This window comes from Sorex fumeus, unplaced genomic scaffold, assembly GCF_029834395.1.
Source record: "Sorex fumeus unplaced genomic scaffold, SorFum_2.1 ptg000063l, whole genome shotgun sequence".
NCBI lineage: Eukaryota > Metazoa > Chordata > Mammalia > Eulipotyphla > Soricidae > Sorex > Sorex fumeus.
Window position 1 is genome coordinate 60,660,887 of NW_026606120.1, and position 22,823 is coordinate 60,683,709.

General features: G+C 44.9%; 1 protein-coding gene across 1 annotated transcript in view; it reads right to left on the reverse strand.

Annotated features, from left to right (window-relative positions):
* Positions 1-20,152, reverse strand: part of GDPD1 (glycerophosphodiester phosphodiesterase domain containing 1) — a 35,013-nt gene extending 14,861 nt beyond the window's left edge. The window contains exons 1-4 of the mRNA XM_056126997.1: positions 19,849-20,152; positions 10,268-10,310; positions 4,292-4,427; positions 1,579-1,624 (exon numbers count right to left, since the gene is read on the reverse strand). Of these exons, the coding sequence (XP_055982972.1) occupies positions 1,579-1,624; positions 4,292-4,427; positions 10,268-10,310; positions 19,849-19,999 (376 nt within the window). The 5' untranslated portion in view covers positions 20,000-20,152. The remainder of the gene's footprint in view (positions 1-1,578; positions 1,625-4,291; positions 4,428-10,267; positions 10,311-19,848) is intronic.
* Positions 20,153-22,823: the final 2,671 nt, after the last annotated feature.

The window sequence follows — 22,823 nt, forward strand, 5'->3', positions numbered from 1 at the left end:
CTTTTTGGGTCACACCTGGCAATGCACAGGGGTTACTCCTGGCTCCTGGCTCTGCACTCAGGAGTTACTCCTGGAGGTGCTCAGTGGACCATATGGGATGCTGGGAATCGAACCTGGGTCGGCCAAGTGCAAGGCAAATGCCCTACCCGCTGTGCTGTCTCTCCAGCCCCCCAGTCAGTTTTTACAGCACTATGTCTGTTTCAAATGCAATAAACTTCACATCTGAGGGATAGCGTCAAGTTATCTATAGAATGAGTTGAATTGTGTGACGTTCTTCTTCTTTTTGTTTTGGTATTTGGGCAACACCCAGTGGTGCTCAAATTTTCTCCTAGTGAGGCTCATGGATCACTCCTGGCGGGGCTCAATGGATCATTTACGGTGTTGGGGATGAACACTGGGTCAACAACATGCAAGGCAAGTGCCCTGCCCACTGTACTCTCTCCAGCCCCAAAGGTTAATTATTCTTTATAACTGTACAAAACTTGAGAACATAAAGCACTGCTATCAGTAGGACAGTTGAGGAGATTCCTCAGATGAAGAGGCCGTGTAGAGCAGCTGACCACTGGCCTGGGAAGGACACACAGTTTCAAGTCCTGGCTCTCCCACTGATTTGTTATATGACCTTGATCAAACTTATTTACATGGTTAGTCTTCAGTTTCCTTATCAGTAACAAGATGGTACGATAGCCTTAATGGCCTCAAAGTTCTCTTCACCTTAAAAATTCGATGAAGTTGGGGGCTGGAGTGATAGCACAGTGGGTAGGGCATTTGCCTCACACGTGGCCGACCCAGGTTTGATTCCCAGCATCCCATATGGTCCCCTGAGTACTGCCAGGAGTGATTCCTGAGTACAAAGCCAGAAGTAACCCCTGAGCATCACCACGTGTGACCCAAAAAGAAAAAAAAATTTCTATGAACTTACCAAGGTAATATAAAACAGAAAATGAAAACTTTTTTCCCCTAAGTAAAATGACTTTAATATTATTCTCTTTAATAATTCAAAATGTGGAACAGTGAGATGATATAAAAATATAGAATTAGTAAGGATCTGAAAGGAATACTTTCAATTTTTCATTTATTCTTTTTATTTGAATAGATGGTTACTCTAAATATTGTAATATTTTAGACTATGAAGCTTTACTATGCTTTAGAAGTGCAAAGTATCCCCAATAATATCTGAGTTTTATGATTTGTATCAAGTTTAAAATTTTACGCGCCTGGCTGTCCTCACCAGGGCCCCTTGCCCTTGGAGGGGGGTGGGTTGAGTTTCCTTCCCCGCCCCGAGCAGAGCCCCAGCAGCGGAAGATCTCCGGGATCCCAGCCATAGCCATGCTTAAGACCACTCTCCACATTCTCAGATGAGCCTCATGCATGAAGGAACCGGGAGAGGAATCCAGGTATGCGGGAACCGGGGCTGAGATCGCCAAGCCTGCTCAAATCAGACTGCACCTTCTCCACCCAGCTCCCCCATCTTCCAGTAGCTAGGCGTTATACCCACCAACTGCCCTGCTGGCGCTGTGTAATCCCATCAATGGGCAAGACCCAGAGACTATAAAATCAAGCTCCCGGAAATATTACCTCTTTGAAATGTGACATCCAGTTTTCCAAGGTAAGACGGAAGTTCCTTTAAAAGATAGAATTAAAAATAAATCAAATCACAGAATCTAAAACATGTTCAGTGTCTATTCTTCCTGGAGGAATGTGGAGGGGAGACACACCCAGGGCTTACTCCTGGCTCTGTGCTCGGGGATCACTCCTGGTGGTGCTTGGGGGACTATATGGGGTGCAGGGGACTGAAACTGGGTGAGTTGCATGCAAGGCAAGCTCCCTGCCTGCTGTACTACTGCTCCAGTGCCAGATTTACTACCCTTTTGTTTTTATTGTCTGTCTTTGCCTCGGGGGCCATACCCAGCTGTGCTCAGGGCTTACTCCTGGCTCTTCAGTTGGGTTTACTGTGTGCAAGGCAAGTATCCTACCTGCTGTACTATCTCTCTGGCCCCCGTTTTCAGTGTCTTATATATTCAGTGTGTTAACAAATAGTATTTGCTTCTTCAAAAGTAAGAGAATACTATATATGTTTACATAGGACCCCTTTAGCAGAATATCTCCAACAGCAAACTAACTACACAATTACTAACTTTCACAAGAAAGATTTTAGACCTGAGATGTAGCTTGGCAGTGAAGACACTTGGGTGGCTTATGTGTATTACTGGGTTTGATCCCCAGAACCACAAAAGAAAAACAAAAAGAGGGGGCTGGGGTGAAAGCACAGCGGGTAGGGAGTTTGCCTTGCATGTGGTCAACCCAGGTTAGATCCCCAGCATCCCATATGGTCCCCCGAGCACCACCAGGAGTAATTCCTGAGTGCATAAGCCTGGAGTAACACTGTGCATCGTCGGGTGTGACCCCCCCCAGAAAAAAATGGATTCGGAGGGAAGAGGAGGGGAAGAGAGAAGAAAGTGAGGCAGGAGAGAGGAAGGGAGTCACCTGAGGGACCCTCTGAACACCACAGGGGAGATTTGCCCATCCCACACAAAAAGAAAAGAAAATTTAAAGAAAAAACTGAGTAATAATCATATAGGAAAATCCTTAAACTCACTAATGATTATGTACATTAATATTTATATTGAACATCAAATAAATGATAATCAACACTTAATCTTGGATGGGAATATAGTTCCAACAGTTTGCACTTATCTTGCATGTGTGAGGCCTTGGATGGGAGTAACTGCCTGATGTATCCCCAAAACAAACGTTTTAGTAGTTTTACATGCTCATTGTAGTAAATACTAATGATGGAGGGAAAAAAATAATAATTCACATGCCTAGGTGTTGGTGCTAAGCCAAGACATTAGGACAAGCCTCTGGACACTGCCCTGCAAGCAGGAAGCAGAACCGAGACGCCACTTTCACATTAAATGGGCAAGATAAAAATGTGTGAGTCCGATGATCTAGAGAAGTACAGCATGCTCTCATACACCCTCCTAGTCATACATTATCTTGGCAGTACAAGGCAGCAGTTTCCCCCTCTCTTACACATCCTTAATCTGGATTGACCTTTAAGTATCAGTATAAGCCTTCTCTTTGCCCTATGTGCAACCAACCACAAGAATGTAGGGGAAAAAATCTGTAGAGCCTACATGTCCAGCTTCATATCTTCCCCTGACATTGTAAATCATTGGAACATAGCTTTGACAACATAGCTCTGACAAGGCAAAGTATTCCTTGATGTTCCTCTGACGAATGCGCATCCTATAATTGTTTGTACTCTTGTTATAGTCTGTCTCTGTGATTTGTCTTTTGAGTCGTTTGAGTCTTTCTCAGTGATTAAGTCATTAGGATGTAACTGATAAAAAATAGAATAAAAGGAGGCCTCTGGCAGTCGCTCTTTGCCTCAAGCCAGATGAGCCTTGGCCCTCTGTGCTCTTTACATTCCTCTCGTGTGTTTTATCTCCGTGTCTCCAACCAACTGATCGATCACTTCATGCAACACTAGGTGTTATTTTCACCTTAAAATGTTTAAAGTTAATAGCATATACTGTTTAGGGTCCAGAGTGACAGCACAGTGGGAAGGGCTTTTGCTCTGCATGCGGCAGACCCAGGTTCGATCCCCAACACCTGCTAATGGTCACCTGAGGTTGCCAGGAGTGATCCTCAAGTACAGAGCTAGGAATAACTCCTAAGTACAACCAAGTGTGGCTCAAAACACACAAAAAAACAAAAATAAGTCCCAGGGTATATCGTTTATGCTCCATGTTTTTTTTACACAGACAACTGTGATATCTTTATGCATAGGATATTTTTTACACAGAGAACTGTGATATCTTTATGCATAAGATATTTTGAACATTTTAACATTATGGCAACACATGTGTTTCCTCATGTATTCTCTTTCTCTTTTTCTTTTGGGGCCACACCCGGCTGTGCTCAGGGCTTTTTCCTGGCTCTGTGCTCAGGGATCACTCTGAGCAAAGCTCAGGGAACCAGGGATCAAACCCAAGTTGGCTGCAAGCAAATCGAGTGCCCTGCCCAGTGAACTATCTCTCTGGACACTATTTTTACAAAACTTTAGAGGAACCAAAGAGGTACCTCAATGGGTTAGTATGTGTGCTTTCCATGAAGGAGACTTGGTAGTACTGACAGGAGTAACCTTGAGTGGAGAACCAGGATAACCCCTGAGAATTGCTAGGTCAATAGTCACCCATCCAACGGTCACCCATCCCGCCCGCACCTCCCCCAAAAAACCTTAGAGGCTACTTAGTATTAAGTATTTTTCATGCATTGTACTTACACAGTACTTGAGATCAGAGATATTCACATTGACCCCAGTTGATCTCTTTAGATTCTCATCATGTGACACAACAACTTGTTCATCTTTTGTGATATGGCAATCCAATTCCAGCATGTCGGTTCCAAGTGTGACTGCACTGAAGAAAAACACAGAAAACATTCTGAGACATGAGAATGCTTAAGCCACATGTATCCGCTGTAAAAATTTACAGTTACAAAATGAACCACTAAAAAGTCCCATAATAATTGCATTTCTTCTCATCACTCTTATCTACTATGACTTACTGATGTGAAAAATCTAGATGGTAAAGTTGTAAGTCTGAGATGAGCGAGGATGTGATTCTGAGGATCCCTGGCATCACGCAGACACCCTCCCCCACCCCCCAAAGAATAAGCCATGTCTCAAGTCCAAACCTTTCTTTTAAAATTAACCCTGGAGTTTCATAATATGTATGCTAATTATAAATTTTTTAAAAATTAAAGGGGAAGACTGGAGAGGTACTAGAGGGGATAAAGCATTTGCACATAACCAACCCCAGTTCAATCCCCAGTGCTGCTCTGGTTCCCCAGCACCACCAGGAGTGACCCCTGAGCACTCCTAGATGTGACCCAAATAGTTTCCCCTCTAACAGCACCACTTGGTTCCCTAAGAATCACCAGGTGCAGCTCTGGGGACCCTCCTGCACTACCAGGGTGATCAGAGTATCCCCAGCATCCAAGGGCAGAGCAACTCTGCATTATTAGGCCCTTGCACTGAACTGATAGCCTGGTTGGCTGAGAATCATTAGTGGGGCCTCTGAATTCCTGAGCACAGCTTGAGAGGCCCCACCCTTTTTTTTGGGGGGGGGTAGTTTTCATGGCTTATTCCTTGCTCAGAAACCACTCCTGGAGGCTTGGGGGACCATATGGAGTGCCAAGGATCGAACCTGGGTTGGCCACAGACAAGGCAATCACCCTACCCACTGTACTATTGCTCCAGCCCCTATTTTTAAAAAGAAACTGTTGGAGTGCAGGGAACAGAAGACACTGCAAAACACAGGAATCAGGCCTTGATGCTCAAGGCCCCAGGTTGGAAACCCAGCATAGCATGCCTACCCCAGCCTCCATCAGGGATCCTGTGGTCACTGTCTCCTCACATCCCACCCCCCAACTGGTGTGGCCCTGGTGACCCCTACCTAGTATTGCTGGGATCCACACAGCATGAAATTGCCAGGTCTAAATTTTGAACCATCAGCCCAGTATCAAGGGGAGTGGCTTCCAGGTCCTCTGAGCATTGCTTAAGAGATCCAAAATGGACCTCCAAAATGGAAAAATGTGGTGGTGTAAAGAATAAAAATAGTGATATATATATATAGGGACAGTGGAACTTTACTCCTCTGTAAGAAAAGATGAAATCCTGAATTTCATTACAACTTGGATGGAAAGGGGCCAAAGCGATAAGTACAGTGGGGAGAGCACTTATCCTATACACAGTTGATCCAGGTTCAATCCCAGGTATTACATATGGTCCCCTGAGCACTGCCAGGAAAAATTCCTGAATGCAGATCCAGGAGCAACCCCTGAGCCTCACTGGGTGTGACCACGACCTTTCCCCCACATACACCATTAAAAACAACAACAAAAACTTGGATGGAACAAGAGGGTTTCATGTCAGGCATGTCAAGGAAAGTGTATAGAAGGAGAAGCACAAATATCGGGTGATCTCATGCACACGTGGAGTACAAAGAAACAAAGCAAGGAAATAGACAATGGCTACTGAAAACAAATCCAGATATTCTGCCAACAGAACTGAGTTGGTGAAGGGGCAGTGGCAGGGGGTGGGGTATTAGCGACAAGGGTCTGAGAGAGAAGGGAGGGCAAATGAGAAGAGACTAGGACATTTGAGAGGGAGGCCGGAGCGATAGCACAGCGGGTAGGGCGGCGTTCGCCTTACACGCGGCCAACATGGCCAACCCGAGTTCGATTCCTCCGCCCCTCTCGGAGAGCCCGGCAAGCTACCGAGAGTATCTCGCCCGCACGGCAGAGCCTGGCAAGCTCCCCGTGACGTATTCGATATGCCAGACACAGTAACAACAAAGTCTCCAATGGAGACGTTACTGGGCCCGCTCGAGCAAATCGACGATCAACGGGAGGGCCTTTACTTACTTACTTACTTACTGGTACTGTGGTTATGGGTGTGGTAGTAACACTGTATGCTTAAAACATAAATGTTAAGGGGCCATGGGCCAGAGAGATAGTACAGTAGTTAAGGTGTCTGCCTTGCATTTGGCCAACTGAAGTTTCATCCTGGCACCCTACATGGTTTCCTGAGCATCACCAGGGTGATTCCTGATTACAGAGCTAGGAGTAAGCACTGAGCATGACCAATTGTGGTCCCCAAACAAAAAAACAAACAAAATATTAAGGATCCAGAGCAGTAATACATGGTAAGGGGCTTGTCTTGCACATAACTAATTAGGTTTGATCTCCAGCCCCATATAAGAGTCTGGTCAGGCATGATCCCTGTGTTCAGAGTCATGAGTAAGCCTTGGCTGGGAGCTGCTACGTATGGCCCCCAAACAAAAAACAAAATGAAATAAAATGAAAATATAGTAATTCATGATACTTTAATTTTTTAAAAAAAAATGCAGTGGTAGAGAGAAAGCTCAATATAGGCGGGCAGGCATGCCTTGCGTGCTGGAGGCTGGGAACTGATTCCACCACCACATGGTCCCCTGAGCATTAAGTCAGGAGCAATACCCTGAGCTTGATCCAGAAACAAAACAAAACAAAAATTATGTTACTCTCACTTATTCACAACATTGAGGGTAATGAAACAGGGATGAGATCATTAGAATTATATTATTCCCATTTCATAGATGAGATAATTAACACCATTAATTAGATATTCTAAAATATGAGAACCAGGTCACCAATTAATTACTTTGACTCTCTGCCAAAAATACTTCCTGCTATTGCTAATACAATTTGCTTCCTTCTCTTACCATTCATGCTTAATACCACAGGGATCAAATTGTCCTTTGGGCGTTTACAAAGGCAGCCTGGTTTAATAACCTAGTTCTATTAGCTCTTAAGAACCAGGTTTTACATACTCAAGGGTTTAGTGGGGCTGTGTGTGTGTGTGTGTGTGTGTGTGTGTGTGTGTGTGTGTGGTACAATCTCTAAGTGCTTGGTTCCATGCTTTTATGGGTGTGGTTCTGTTTCCTTCATCTGTCTTCTACTAATATTCTTCTTTGTTCTTGTCAATGCCCCATAACATTATCTCATTCAGGCATCTACTAGAGCAAGGAGTCAGGGAATGGGAAATCAACTACAAGATTCTTGGGATGAGGAGATAGTTGAAAGGGCTGAAGCTCATGCAGCTTTGCTTGTACACGGCCTGGGTTCAATCTTTGGCACTGCATGGTTGCCTAAGCACCACCAGAGTTGACCCCCAAGCACTGCATCAGGGTAAGCCCCTGAGCACTGACAGGTGTGCCGCCCCCTAAAATAAAAAAAAAATATTCTTGCTTCCAAGAAGCACAAAAGAACCATATTCATAACATACAGTGTTCATAAAAACATTTAATAAGTCCACAAAAAAAAATTTCACACTGTGAGACATAATTATCTCTTTGTCAGTGCTAATTACTTCTCTAGCTACATTATAAAATAGAAATAATTGCAGCTGAGTTCAAAGGACTGGATGTCCCAAACAAAAATGAATAATAGTTTCTTACTCTCTACAGAAAGATAGCTCTTCTGATCCTGGTACATTTATCATTCCTGGTTAATCTTTTTTCTTTTATTTTTCTTTTACCTCCAAAAAGTGCTCAGTGGCCACCAGAGGCCCCAAATGGTGCTGAGGTGTCTATGTGGAGTAGGGGCTCAAACCCAGGGCCTCCAAACACCATACATTTGATTCAGCCTTTTCAGCTATTTCCCTGATACACAAATTAGCACACCTAACAAACACGAAAAACACATGGAAGAGTTGCTTCCTTCTGTAAAAAACTAGTTATAAAGAACTATGACATCATCAGAGGCTACGGCACTTTTCAATAGCTACTGCTTAAACAAAACAATATAAAAAATGCTGAAGGGACCGGAGAAATAGTACACTGGGTTGGGTGCTTGCCTTGCATGTGGCCGAAGCAGTTTGAGCCCCAGCATCCCATATGGTCCCCCAGACCCACCAGAAGTGATCAGCACAGAGCCAAGAGTAAGCCTTAGGCATCATTAAGTATGAACCCCAAACCAATCAAACAAAATAAAAAAACAAATAAGATCAAGGGAGATACTCCAGGAATTAAGGGTTTTCATGCTCTGTCCTACTGCATATGGTTCCTGCTAGGAGTGACTTCTGAGCGCAGAGCTGCTGTACTGGGCCCTGAGCACTGGGTGTGATCTAAAGAAATCCAACAAAAACAACAACAGGAGCTGGAGCATAGCAGGTAGGGCGTTTGCCTTGCACGCAGCCAACCTGGGTTCAATTCCCAGCATCCCATATGGCCCCCTGAGCACCGCCAGGAGTAATTCTTGAGTGCAGAGCCAGGAGTAATCCCTATACAACGCTGGGTATGACCCAAAAAGCAAAACAAACAAACAAAAAACAACCACAATAACAATAAAGGTAAAGGTAAAGGTAAAGTTAGAGGCCCTCCCGTTGATCGTCGATTTGCTCGAGCGGGCCCAGTAACGTCTCCATTGGAGACTTTGTTGTTACTGTGTCTGGCATATCGAATACTCTCGGTAGCTTGCCGGGCTCTCCAAGAGGGGCGGAGGAATCGAACTCGGGTCGGCCATGTTGGCCGCGTGTAAGGCGAACGCCCTACCCGCTGTGCTATCGCTCCAGCCCACAATAACAATAACAAAACCAAAAACAAAGTTAAGATTAACATTCATAAAGCTTTAAAAAAAAAGACCAGATAACAGGCTAATGTACAACTGTGCAGACAAGAATGACCGAGTGGACACATAAACCTATTCAGAACAACAGCCAGTGGAACAGTCTTTCCATTTTCCCTTCCTCTTGAGTAATTAGCATCACACACTGTATGTTCCCTGTTACAAAAGTCTTCCTTCAGCTTTGTATCTTTCCATTTCCAAAAACTGATCTGGGGGGCTGGAGTAATAGCACAGCAGGTAGGGCATTTGCCTTGCCCACGGCCAACCCGGGTTCGGTTCCCAGCATCCCATGTGGTTCTCCGAGTGCTGCCAGGCGCCAGGAATAATCCCTGAGTGCATGAACCAGGAGTAACCCCTGTGCATCGCTTGGTGTGATCCAAACAGCAAAAACAAAAACAAAAACAAAAACAAAAAAACAAAACACAAAAACTGACCTGGATTTTCAGTTATAGAGAAGCTAAATTTTCTTGGGAAATCTTTAGAAGTGTTTGATCTTTTTCTTTGAAAACTGCCATGGATATCCTTACAGAGACTGCACTGAATCTGATAATGCTTTGGGGAGTATTGCCATTTTGACAATGTTAATCCTCCCGATCCATGACCAGGGGATGTGTTTATATTTCCTGGTGTCCTCTTTTACTTCTTGAAGTAGTGTTTTGTAGTTTTCTTTGTATAGGTCCTTCACCTCTTTAGTTAAGCTGATTCTGAGGTATTTGGTTTTCTGAGGCACCAAATTGCGATTAGGATTGTTTTAATATCTCTTTTTCTTTTTTTTTTCACTATTTATATATAGGAAGGTCATGGACTTTTTAAGTACTGATTTCTTTGGAAAACGTCAAACTACATTAAACTTTTTAAAGTGATTTTAGTAAAACAGAAACAACTATCACAAATGAATGTTACTGGCATCCCCTTTGTCATCATCACTTTTTTATATTTCTGTGTGACTGATGCCGGAATTCAAACTCAGGGCCTCACACAGGCAAGGCAAGGGGTCTACCACTGGAACCCCCACCCCCATCCAGGCCCACTGTAATCATCACTTAAAAGATAAACTGTAGAAGGAAAGAATATCTTTTTATATACTTACTGCCTAAAGGCTGCCATTGTGTTCTCCAAATTTTCTCCAGCACCTGTGAAAACATTAAAACTTTATTTTCCTATTTTCCTAGAAATTCATTTTAATATTATAAACCTAGCAAAAACACATTGACATGTATATATTATTACGCGGTTAAACTGCTGTGTAACCCCATCAACGGCCAGGATCCAGAGACTCTAAAACCAAGCTCCCGGAAGAGAACAAGGCACTGTCTCCTGCCCCTGCACCTGGCTGTCCTCACCGGGGCCCCTCGGAGGAGGGCGGATTGAGTTTCCCTCTCCACCCTGAGCAGAGCCCCGACAGCTGAAGACCTACGGGACCCAGCCAAAGCCATACTGAGACCACTCTCCACACACTTGGATGATGAACCGGCAGAGGAACCCAGGTGTGCGGGACCCGGGGCTGAGATCTCCAAGCCTGCTTGGTTCAGGACTGGGCCTCCTCCACCCAGCTACCCCACCTTCCAGTAGTTAGACAGTTACACCCACCAACTGCTGTGTAACCCCATCAATGGCCAGGATCCAGAGACTCTAAAACCAAGCTCCCAGGACCTCTTATTCTTTAGTTCTCACTCTCAGGCTACTGAGCGTATCATACTCGCCTATATGCCTGACTAGGAACACCTGTAAAGGTGATTAGAGGCTGCCCAAAAGCTTTCACCCCTCTCGGGGAGTCCGGCAAGCTACCGAGAGCATCCCGCCCACACGGCAGAGCCTGACAAGCTAACCGTGGCGTACTTGATATGTCAAAAACAGTAACAATGAATGGTCCTCTTTCCCCTGATCCAGAAGGAGCCCCCAATATGTCATCAGGCTCCACAAGCACGTGACAGGGCCCACTCGAGCGAATCGATGAACAACGGGGTGATAGTGATAGTGATATTATTAGATATTATAATAATCATATATTATTAGACATTTAGTGTTTTAAATAGTGCAATGGGGACCAGAGAGATAGTACAGAGGTTAGGGTTACCTACTTGCCTTGTAAGTAACTGACCAATGAATCAGGATGGATCCCCTGCATCACAGTACCCCAAGCATTGCCAGGAGTTGTCCCTGAGTACAGATCCAGGAGTAAACTCTGGGCACCAACAGGTGTAAACTCAAAACAAACAAAAGAAGTGGAATTTGGGGTGACACCTCCAAGGGTTACAGCACATGGACAGTTACAGTCCAGTGCTTGCCCTGGACTCCCTTCCCAACGCTACATGTTTCCCCGAGCATAGCCAGGTGCAGACAATCCAGGAGCACAGGGTATGGCCTAAAAACACAAACAAGGCTGGAGAAATAATAATAAAGTTCAGGAGCTAACAAGCGCACCAGGAGTGATTCTGGGAACACAACTGGAACAAGCCCTAAGCACAGAGCTGAAATAAACCTGAGCACTGCTGGGTGTGGCCCCAGATCCTGCCTCCCCCGCCTCCCAAAAAGGGACTGACAGTCTATGAAATGCTCAGCAGCAGAGCACTTGCCTTGTGTGTATTAGCATCCCCCTCATACAAACACACCAAAAAAAAGGACAGAAAAATAAGAAAAAAGGGTGGGACACAGGAGATTTCAGAATAGAATTACTGTGTGTGTATATGAGTGTGTGTGTGTGTGTGTGTTGCTAGGGACTGACAGCACATCACACATGGAAGGCAAGTGCTTTACATGTAAGCGCCATGTGAGCGCCTTTCCATATTAACTTTAACTTCATTTAAAGCTCATAATAAGGATGCAATCTATTAAGATCTTTGATATATTTTATAAGCTTCTGAAATAGCTGGTACTAAATAAAATATTGAAAAACTGATCAAGTTATTAATCATTAATCAAAGCTAGCTACTGAGCTTAGCACTTCACACATTATTTCATCATACTCTCCACAACCATTAAGTACCAGTAAAAAATTGGATGAATGGAGAAAACTAAAATTCAAGCAAAAGCTATGCTACAGCTACTGCACTTAGCACTTTATACATTATTTCATTATAATCTCCACAACCATAGTCAAGTACCAATAAAAAAAAAGGATAAATGAAGGAAAAATTGGATAAACTCAAATTCAAGCAAAACCTATGCTGCCAATCCTGTTGCACCTTTATTTCAGTTTATGGACAACTTATTGTTACTGTTCTTTTCAGGGGGTAAATTTGGGGAAACGCCCAGTGATGCTCCCGGCTTAGCCTTGGCTCTGTTCTTGGGGATCACTCCTGAGCTGCAGGGGGCCCTGAGGGGGTACTGAGGATTGAACTCAGTTTAGCCGCAGGCAAGGCAAGCAGCACCCAACCCACTGTATCTCTGGCCACTCTCTCTCTGGCCATCATACTGTTCATACCACCACATTCTTCTAGTTATTTATAAGGCTTGCAGACAAACTCCACAGGGATAATCCTCACAAATTACTTGTTAGCTTCATATGGTGAAAGCCCGGTGAGCGCCTGGTGAGTAACTAAGGGACTAATTGTGGTGTGCCACAGCACTCCAAGGTATCATCTGGCAGCCACTCTTATCTCAGGGAATGGTTTGCATTTTTTTCCTTTCCAATTACCATCAAAGCTTTAATAACATTTAATAGCTTTCATATGCTATGATTTTTTAATTTCCCCTAACATTAAGTAATGCCTGGACTTACAAAGAATTGTTCTACACATAAATTTAATTTAAAGTTTAAAGTTTAATTTTTAAATGAGCTATGAAGTTAATCAATGGTGGTGGTAAATTAATGGCTCAGTTCTAAGTCATCTCCCTGACCCTTCTGACCCTTTGTTTATTATTTGTTCTTAATTCCTCCCTTAGGCTAACCTACCTACATCTTAGCCAGTTCATATTTTTCACTTTTTTGAGAAAAATTTCTCTAAAAATTTCCAATTCATTTGTTGATAGCTTCAGTATGTGTACTTCCTAGATTTTAACTTAATACTCATGGTCCTCTTAATTCTTCATAATTACTTTGTGATTCTGATGAGTGAATTTCTAACAGGATAAGAAAAATAAAGGAAATACCCTTTTTTGTATCTTGTTTCTTGGTCTTGGAGACACGTCCAACTGTGCTCAGAGCTTACTCCTGACTCTGTATTCACTACTGGCAGTGCTTGGGGAACCATCTGGGGTGTATGAGATCAAACCTAGGTCAACCACATGCAAGGCAAATGCCCTACCCAAATGCTGTACTATCACTCTGGTCTTCCTCTTGGTATCTTTAGATTTAAATGCTACAAAGGAAAAAAAATTCATTTTTCTTTTAATCTATCAATGTGCTTTACATCAATCAACATTCGATAATGGTTTTAGACTTGCTCTGTGGTTATACTCCAATCACTGCTTATTATTAACACCTCCCTTCCACTTGTGTACAAAACTAATGACAAATATGACCATATGCATCAACCTTCAAATTTAAATATCATCTATTATTGGAACAAACAGCTTAATGCAAATAAAACATAGCCATAATGTTTGAAGGTACCTTAACTCATGATGGCGTAAGTAAAAAAAATCATCTTAAAAGCTATTTGCTCATCTAATATTTAGGATGCACCTTGAAAATAGCATCTGTGGTTTATAAAGAAGTACAACGGCTTAAGAGAATTAGAGAATGTTTCTCAACATGGATTTCTTGGAACCCATATTGCAGCAAACCTATTTCTATATTTCCTCACCCCTTTCCCCAACTATACTCAGAGGTCCTCAGGAAACCCTGTGCTTGGGGATTGCTCCTGGCAGTGTCTGAGGGGCCATGTGGGGCCAGGAATCAAACCCAGGCTTCCTACATGCTAAACATGTGTTCAGCCTATTGAGCTCTCTCTGACCCCATGTTTCTATATTTCAAGGGGTTCAGGAGGGGGTGGAGGGGAAGAAGGAAATTTATATTTGCAGATATAAGAAAAAGATACAGGGGCTACAGTAATAGTACAGTGCGGGAGGGCATTTACTTTGCATGCAATCAACCTGAGTTTCCTTGGCATCCCACATGGTCTCCCTGCACTGCCCCAGGACTAATTCCTGAGTACAGCCAGGAGTAACCCCTGAGCATTGCCAGGTATGACCCCCCCCATCAGTACCACCCAAAAAAAGGACACAACAACAGCAGTGAAGCACAGGATAATAATCAAACCAGATACACAGATGGCATTTACCAACCACCACCTGTATGCTATCCTCAGTGATAGATAATTTTAATAATCTTTCTAAAGCAATGCTTAACTTTTCTAAGTCTGTACATTGTTAAATATGTGTATGCTTTATTATAAGCAGAAAAGTATGAAATGACAAATGATTTCATTGATAAGATGTCAACAGGGAAGAAGTTCTCCATGACAAGTGAGGAAGATACCCCTGCAAAGAGGAATAAGAAAATAAAAGACTAAAGGAGGGGCAGTGCTGAAAGCATTTGTCTTGCAAGAGGGAGGCCATGCATTCAAACCCTGGTGTCACTCACAAGAGACAAAGTTTCAGAGGGTCTGTTGTCCAGCACCCCAGCTCTGCAATGAAACTCTGGTCCACCGCAGTCAAGCACGTTTATCAGAACTAAAAATGCTAAGCACTGAGGCCAGGAGTGTGAACCTTGGCAAGCATGCATATGAGCACCACAGCATCCCACGGTGAGCACCACAGCCAAACATGCATGGGCCACGACTAAATGTGTGCCCCTACCCAGCCAGCAAGGGTGCAAGCACAAGTGTACAGACCCCTAAAACAGCAATCACAACAACGATGACAGCAAGAAAGGAAAGGGAAGGAGGGAGCTGAAGAGAAGGAATGAGCACTATGCAGGGGGGCATGTTTCAAGGTGCTACTGCAGAATGCTACCTCCTGACACTCAAGAGATTCAAACTGTCTCAATTTCCACCCTGGAACAAGCAATTAACATTAAAGACCCAGAAGAGACCAAAGTCCAAGAGCAATACTTGAGCTCATACTTATCACTTACCACTTCAAACGGTTTCAGGATGCCAAGAATGTAACATAACTGCCTTATGATTAAGGGTTTAAGGAAGGTGGGGAGTTAATTATTTGCATATATATAGAGAGAAGCCACTGAGCCCTAATAAACAAATATGTGGGGGGGATGGGGGTGAGGGCCATATTCATCAATGCTCAGGGGTTACTCCTGGCTCTGTACATAAGAATCGCTCCTGGAGGTGCTCAGGGGACCATATGGGATGCCAAGGATTGAACCCAGGATGGCTGCATGCAATGCAAGCACCCTACCCACTATCTCTCTGATCCCAGTAAATTTCCTTTTTAAAAGCCTACTCTGAGAAGCCAGAGAGGCCATACAGGTAGTAAGGGCCTTGCCCTACATTTGGCCAGCCCAGGTTCAGTCCCCAGCACTACCCCAAGCACCACTTGGACTGATCCCCAAACTCTGAACCAGGAGGAGCCCCTGAGCACTGGCTAGAAGTGGATCCAAATAGGAGGAACAAAAAGCAAATAAAAATAAACACATAAATAAAAATTTGTTTCTTAACTTGGTTGGCCTACAGATCTTTGTGAGAGAGTATTAACTGTAAGTTAAGTATCTTGGGGCCAAGGAAATAGTTCAAAGGGCTGAAGCGAATGCTTTACATTCTAGAGGTACATCAGAGAGATAGTACCACATGGTCCCCAGAGCACAGAACCAGAAGTACCTCCCAGCACAACAGGGTCTGGCCTTGATGTAAGCAGGTAGATGGGATAGGGCTGCAAAAAAGCCCACCTAAGACACAGGAACTAAGGTCTGAAAAGACCTTGACCTGGAGCCAACAGAGACCCAGAGAAGGTTGGACCCAGCAGGAACAAAGGCCAGGAAAGGAATTTCAAAAGAGACTTCCAACCACTTCCAACTCTACCCCCCTGGCAACCACCCTAGCAACAGTCTCATACCTATATAGAAGCTTCCCCTGGGGCAGCTTGGGAAAAACCCTATTAAAAGCCACTTTGAACAAAGGAAGTGCAGAAATATGCAGTCCCAGCCCAAGTGCTATATGTGCCCAAGTGGCCAGGCACATGTGGTGCCCAAGCACATGTGTCTCCCGCATCTCCTCTCTTGAGATGCATACTGGGCTCTCTCTGCCTTTGAATTTTTGCCCAAGTTCTCTCTTGAGTGCATTACCCTCTCGACCTTTCTCTCCTTCTTCCCCTTCCTCAAAACACCTCCAAGCAAAATCTGTTTCTACTCCACTGCTCATCTACTTCTGAAATTCTTTTCTGGAGTAGGGTAAGAAACCCATAAGCCTTGGGAAAGGCCTAGGACTGGCTTTCTTGGGACTGGAGCTATAGCACAGTGGGCAGAGCATTTGCTTTGCACGCAGCTGACCCAGGTTCGATTCCCTTTCTTTTCCTGCAAAGAGCAATTCCTCCCTCCAGCCTGAATCCAAGTAGGAAAACATTAAATATGAATAAAATTTATCAATTTGGACAGAGATAAAGGAAATGGTTTTTCTGGGAGATGGCCCACACTCAGCATTGTTCAGGAGATATGGGGGATAGAACCCAGGCTCCTTGAATGCAAAATCTGTGCTCCACTGAGCTACATCTCTAGTCCAGAAAACATTTTTTTCAGAATGTGGCTTGCTCTCCATTGAATCCTTTGGTATTACTGTTATTGATCAATCCACTGTAGCTATGATTAGTGTTCTTCGGTCAATTCAGAAAACACAAGAAACTAGCATAGAGCAGATAATTAGCAAACAATAAGCTATAATCTTTTAAAAAATTAATCAATTAATTGGCTTTTGGGTCACACCTGGCAATGCACAGAAGTTACTCCTGGCTCTGCACTCAGGAATTACTCCTGGTGGTGCTCAGGGGACCATATGGGATGCTGGGAATCGAACCCGGGCCGGCCATATACAAGGCAAACGCCCTACCCGCTGTACTATCGCTCCAGCTCCAATAAGCTATAATCTTAATTACAAACTAGGACCCGAACTACAGATTAGAGACACAGGCATTAATACCACATGAAACCTGCTCTGAAGAACTTGGAGTCTAGTAAGATAAGTAATAATACTTATTACTAGTGCTAGTTCAATACAATGTACCTTTTATTTGATGGGGGTGGCCTCCCAGGCAGTGCCCAAGGAACAGGGAGTCCCTCAGCCAGATAGGCCATATGCAGCCTAGCTGTGCTGGCTGTGGCTCAATTCTCCAGCCAGCAATGCTATTACTGCTTAAGCACAGTGGTAATAAAGGGCCACCTGGGCATATCTGGAGGTGCTCTAGGAGCCATTGGGGGTGCTGTGGATGAAAATTTGTATATACATATATAAATTTTATATATATACATATATATGTGTATATATAGTATATATACAGCTGGAGCGCTAGGGCGTTTGTCTTGTGCGCAGCCAGCCCATAAATTAAAGCACTATAGTAATTTGTGTTATAATACACAAAATTGAACACAGGAAAAAAAAAAGAAGAAAGGAAAACAGCTTCTATGCTAACAATTTAAACATTAAAAGTAGATTTTGGCTTTTGGGGGGTAGGCGTGGGAGTGGAGGTGTCATATCCAGAAGTGTTCAGTGGCTACTCAGGGGTCAGTTACTCCCAGCTGGGTGATTTGGGGATGTACAGAACCAGGGATCTAAACAGGCCTCCTGCATACCAAGCTTGGGCTCCACTCCCTTAAACTATATCTATCTCTTAGGCCCGGGGTTTTAGTGTTCACGGAAGATAATAAATTAACAGTCACATGTCATCCCACTGCTTAATTATGTTACCTGTTAAAATATAGATTACCCAATTAGCAAGAAATAACATGACACTTAACTAGTGACTCCTTAAAACTTGAAACTTCCCATGACCAACAAGCTAGCCTAGTTACTGAAGCCACTCTTTAGAACTGTTTAACTGAAAAATAATACAGGTTATCCATAAGAATGCTAACACATTTTGTGACATTTCAAAGCTTGTTTCTGACCTATTCTTGACACAAGAAAAATTGAGTGATCCATGAGCGAAGAGCCAGGAGAGAGCCTTGAGCACAGCTGAGTGTGGCCCAAACAACAAAAAAAGTTAGAGTACTAAATCAAATTTTAGAGAGCAAACTCCTAGAATTAACCATTTCAAGAATTAGACTGCAGAGGTTGGGGTTCAGGATGGAAACTCCCGAAATATGGTGGTGGAAAGTTGTAATGGTGGTGGGATTGGTGTTCGAAAACTGAATGTAATCAAATACTGTGAATTACTTCATAAAAATTTAAAAAATTAAAAAAGAAAAGAATTAGACTGCAAGTTGCAAGCAATTTTAATCCAGTTTAACATTCATTTACAAAAAACAGTTAAAATGGGATATAGGGCCAAAAATGGAAGTACAGCAGGTACAGTGCTTGCCTTGTGCACCCAAATCTGCCAGGTGTGAACCATGAGCACAAAGCCAGGAGCAAGCCCTGAGCACTGCCGGGTGTGTCCCCCAAGCAAAAAAGTGATGGAAATAATCCAATTTGGCAACATTTTATATATCAATCTTGAAATGAAGTAAAGATAATTAAGAAGCATAGATTTGATCTGCTGGGAGACAAGGAGGAGGATAATATAGGCTCCTGTAGCAAGATGCTTTTTCTGGGGGGGAAAGGCACACCCGGCGATGCTCAGGGGTTACTCACGACTCTGCACTTAGGAATCACTCCTGGCAGGCCTGGGGGACCATATGGGACGTCGGGCGATGGAACTCGGGGTCGACAGCGTGCAGGGCAAACGCCCTACCCACAGACCTATCACTCCGGCCCCTAGCAAGACACTTTTCCAAACCAACCAAGCTTATTTTTCTTCAAGCAATAAAATCTTAAAAATCTTATTTTTCTTTAAACAATACAGCGCTGTTATAACTAAATCGTTTTTGTCTATGTAAACCCACGCCTCAAGGCCAGGTACAGGTGCACGGTTTGCAATCTCGAGAACCGAGACGTCCAGTTTCGGTCCCGTCCCTGCCCAAACTCTTCACGGTGACCTTGGGATTCTGGGGGGCTGGGGGGTTGAGAGCGGAAAGCCGGGGACCGGCTGCCCCGCGCTCCACCTTCCCACAGCTGCTCGGCCCCGCGCGGCTCCCCGACGCTCCCCAGGCTCGACCCCGGGGGCTCGCTCCAAGTGGTCTCCTCCACGCTCCCCAGGACCCCGCTAGCCCGAGTGGTCTCCGCGATAAAGAAGGGACCCCCCACAATCAAGATCTTCCTTCCTCCGATAAACGCTCCCTCGACCCTCCCCCCACCCCGGCTCATCATTCCCCAGGTCCTTCCCCGCTTCCGAGCCCCTCGACAGTGCAGCTCTCGGAGATCTCCTGGTCTGAAGACCCCCGCGCCCCGCTGTTGCCCTCCGGAGACCTCCGGCTCGCAGCGTCTACACCCCGGGAGCCCAGCTCACACGCGCGCATACACACACACAAAAACACACAACATACAACACACAACACACACACATTCCACCCCCATTCTTCCTCAAACTCTCCCTATTTCCCCACCCCCGCCCGCCTCCGGCGGAGCTCCAAGGACCCTCAGCTCCAGCTGGGGGGAGAGGGGGGCAAGAAAAGAAGGGGAGTAAACAAAAATCGGCACCACCCCCACGACTCCCGCCACTGGATGGTCGGGGTCCCCTTCTCACCTCCGCGGTGGGAGATGTGTTTACCGAGGAATCGTTGCTTCTTTCTCTGGTGCAGCAAGGTCGGGTATTTGAGCAACAAGAACGAGGTGACCAAGTAGCCCCCCACGGTGGAGAGGAGGTAAAACGCCACGGTGGACAGCATCTCCGCCATCCGCGGGCAGCTCGCCCACCTCCCGGCCCTCCCGACTCGCCTGCGGGGCTCACAACGGCTGCGACGCCGCCGGGACTCTGCTCGCCCCCAGCCGGAGCCCAGCCGCGGTGCAGCGCACTCGCCGGCGCCCGCCCAGCGCGCACGCGCGGCCCGACCTCCAGCCCCGGCCACAAAGGGGCTCAGGACGCAGGCGCGTTGGGCGGGCGCCCCCGGGGCTTCGGAGAGGCCCCAGGCTGCGGCGGGGGGCCTGGTGAGCGCTCTTAGGACCCAAGGAGCTTAAGCAGAAGGAGGAAGGCCTGACGTGGTTTCAAAACAAACCAACAAAAAAAGGGGGGGAAAAAACCACATTTAAAACAGAGACATAAATTATTATGAATAACTGTATAAAAATAAAATTTAAATATAGCAGGAGACTAATATCCAGGGTTAGGGAAAACTGGGGCTAGGAGGACTGGTCCATGATTGGTACTAACCACAAGTGTGTGGGGGTCAAAGGGTAGAGAAGAGACCAGCATAGCTGGGAATGATCGTGCTGGATAAGATCCGAGGGTTAAAAGTAGAAAAGGGATATTCTTGATAACCTTTCAGTGTAAATATTGCCAACCATAATGCCCAAAAGGGGAGAGTACACACAAAGACAGTGAGAGAAGAAAAGCCCCTGCTGTAGAGGCAGGCTGCGGGGTGGGGAAGGGGTGGGGCGTGATGGAAGGGAACTTGGGGACACGTGCTGAGAAACGGAACACTGGTGGAGGAATGGGTGTTGGAATACCGTGTGACTGAAATCTCATCATGATCAGCTTTGTAAGGGTCTATCTCAGTGATTCAATAAATTTTTTTTAAATTTTTTTGAAAATCAAAAGAAATAAACAGAAGGAAAAAAAAAAAGGGAGCTGGAGAGGTAGTCCCTGGGCCAAGCATGTGCAAGGCCCCGAGTTTGATCCTTTATTTCATATGGCACCTCTGGCTCCAGCAGAGGACCCAGAGGAGACTGGACACTTCCTTACAGAAAGGGCCCGAAGGGAATTACTGTAGAACCCTCAATTCCTTGCTTTAATCAGATTAAACCTCAGCTAGCCCAGACTAGAGAAGACTAAAGTCACTCTAAGACAAGATCCAGCAGGAGCAAAGGTCAAGATAAGGAGTTTCAAAGAAGACCACTCCCAACAACCCTAGCAACAACCCTAGCAAGGACTCTTTTCTAGCTAAAAAGCCCCTAAAAAGGCTTGGAAAAACCTTTTAAAAGCCACCTTGACCAGTCATCTGTTCTCGGGCACCCGGGTTTTTTTTTTTTTTTTTCCCAGATTTTGGCTGTTGTGAACAGTGCAGCAATGAACGTAGAAGTGCAGATGTCATTTCAACTATACTTTGGTACATCTACACAATGGAGTACTATGCAGCTGTTAGAAAAGATGAAGTCATGAAGTTTACATACAAGTGGTACTACAAGGAAAATATCACGCTAAGTGAAATGAGTCAGAAAGAGAGGAAGAGACATAGAAAGATTGCATTCATCTGTGGAATATAAAGTAACAAAATAGGATACTAACACCCAAGAATAGTCGAGATAAGTACCAGGAGGTTCACTCCATGGCTTGGAGGCCAGCCGCACATGCTAGGGGAAAAGGCAGCCCAGATAGAGAAGGAAGCACCAAGTAAAGGGTGTTGGGAGGATCCTCCCAGAATGGGAGATGCATGCTGAAAGTAGACTATAGACCAAACATGATTGCCACTCAGTGCCTCTTTTGCAAACCACAGCACCCAAAAGGAGAGAGAGAACAAAAGGGAATGCCCTCCACAGAGGCAGGGTGGGATGGGGGGGATGGGGTTTGGGAGGGATACTGGGATCATTGGTGGTGGAGAATGGGCACTGGTGGAGGGATGGGTAATCGATCATTGTATGACTGAAAACCAAGCACAAAAATTTGTAAGTCTACAACTGTGCCTCATGGTGTTTCACTAATACAAATTTAAAAATAAATAAAAAATAAAAGCCACCTTGAGCAAAGGGAAAGAGTGCATATGCTGCCCAAGCCTGTGTGCTGCTTGCACCCACATGGTCGAGCACATGTGTCATCCGCATTCTCCCTCTTGAGACATGTACTTTCAAACTTCCATATCTAATGCTGGGGGCTTGTAGGAGCTCTCTCAGCCCTTGGAGAAGTCCATGTTCTCCCTCTTGAGCGCATTACTCTTTCTCTAGCTTTCCCTCCCTCCTCACCTTAAAAAAAAACCCTCTGAATAAAATCTTTTACTTCACTGCTCCTCTACTCCTGAAATTCTTTTCTGGAGGCAAGAAAAGAACTCGGTAACCCTGGGTAAGGTCTAGGACTGACTTTCCTTTCCTGCAAAGAGCAATTCCTTGTTCCAATCTGAGTTTGTGGATCCCCGAAAAATCGGGGAAAAAAAGACCAAGCAGATATCAGGTGTGGCTTGACAGCCACCTGGTGCAGTTGGTGCGGGCTCTGGTCTGTGCCAAGCAGGAGCTCATCGAAGACTTGATCAGTCCTAGTCTTTCCAGCTGGGTCTTGGGGTGGCAGAGGCTGATCCAGAGAAAGTGACCATTTTTCTCCTCCCTGCCTCACATAAGCCACCCGTGGGGCCCACCAACATCAATAGGACACTTGCATTGCACATGGCCAACCCCGAGTTCAATCCTTGGCATCCCATGTGGTCCCCTGAGCATCATCAGTAGTAATTCCTAAGTACAGAGCCGAAGTAACCCATGAACATTGCCAGGTGTAGCCCAAAAATCAAAGAAGAAAATAAAAAGACCTGTTTTTTTTTTAAAGCAAATAAGCAGACAATGACCAACAAAAACAAAATT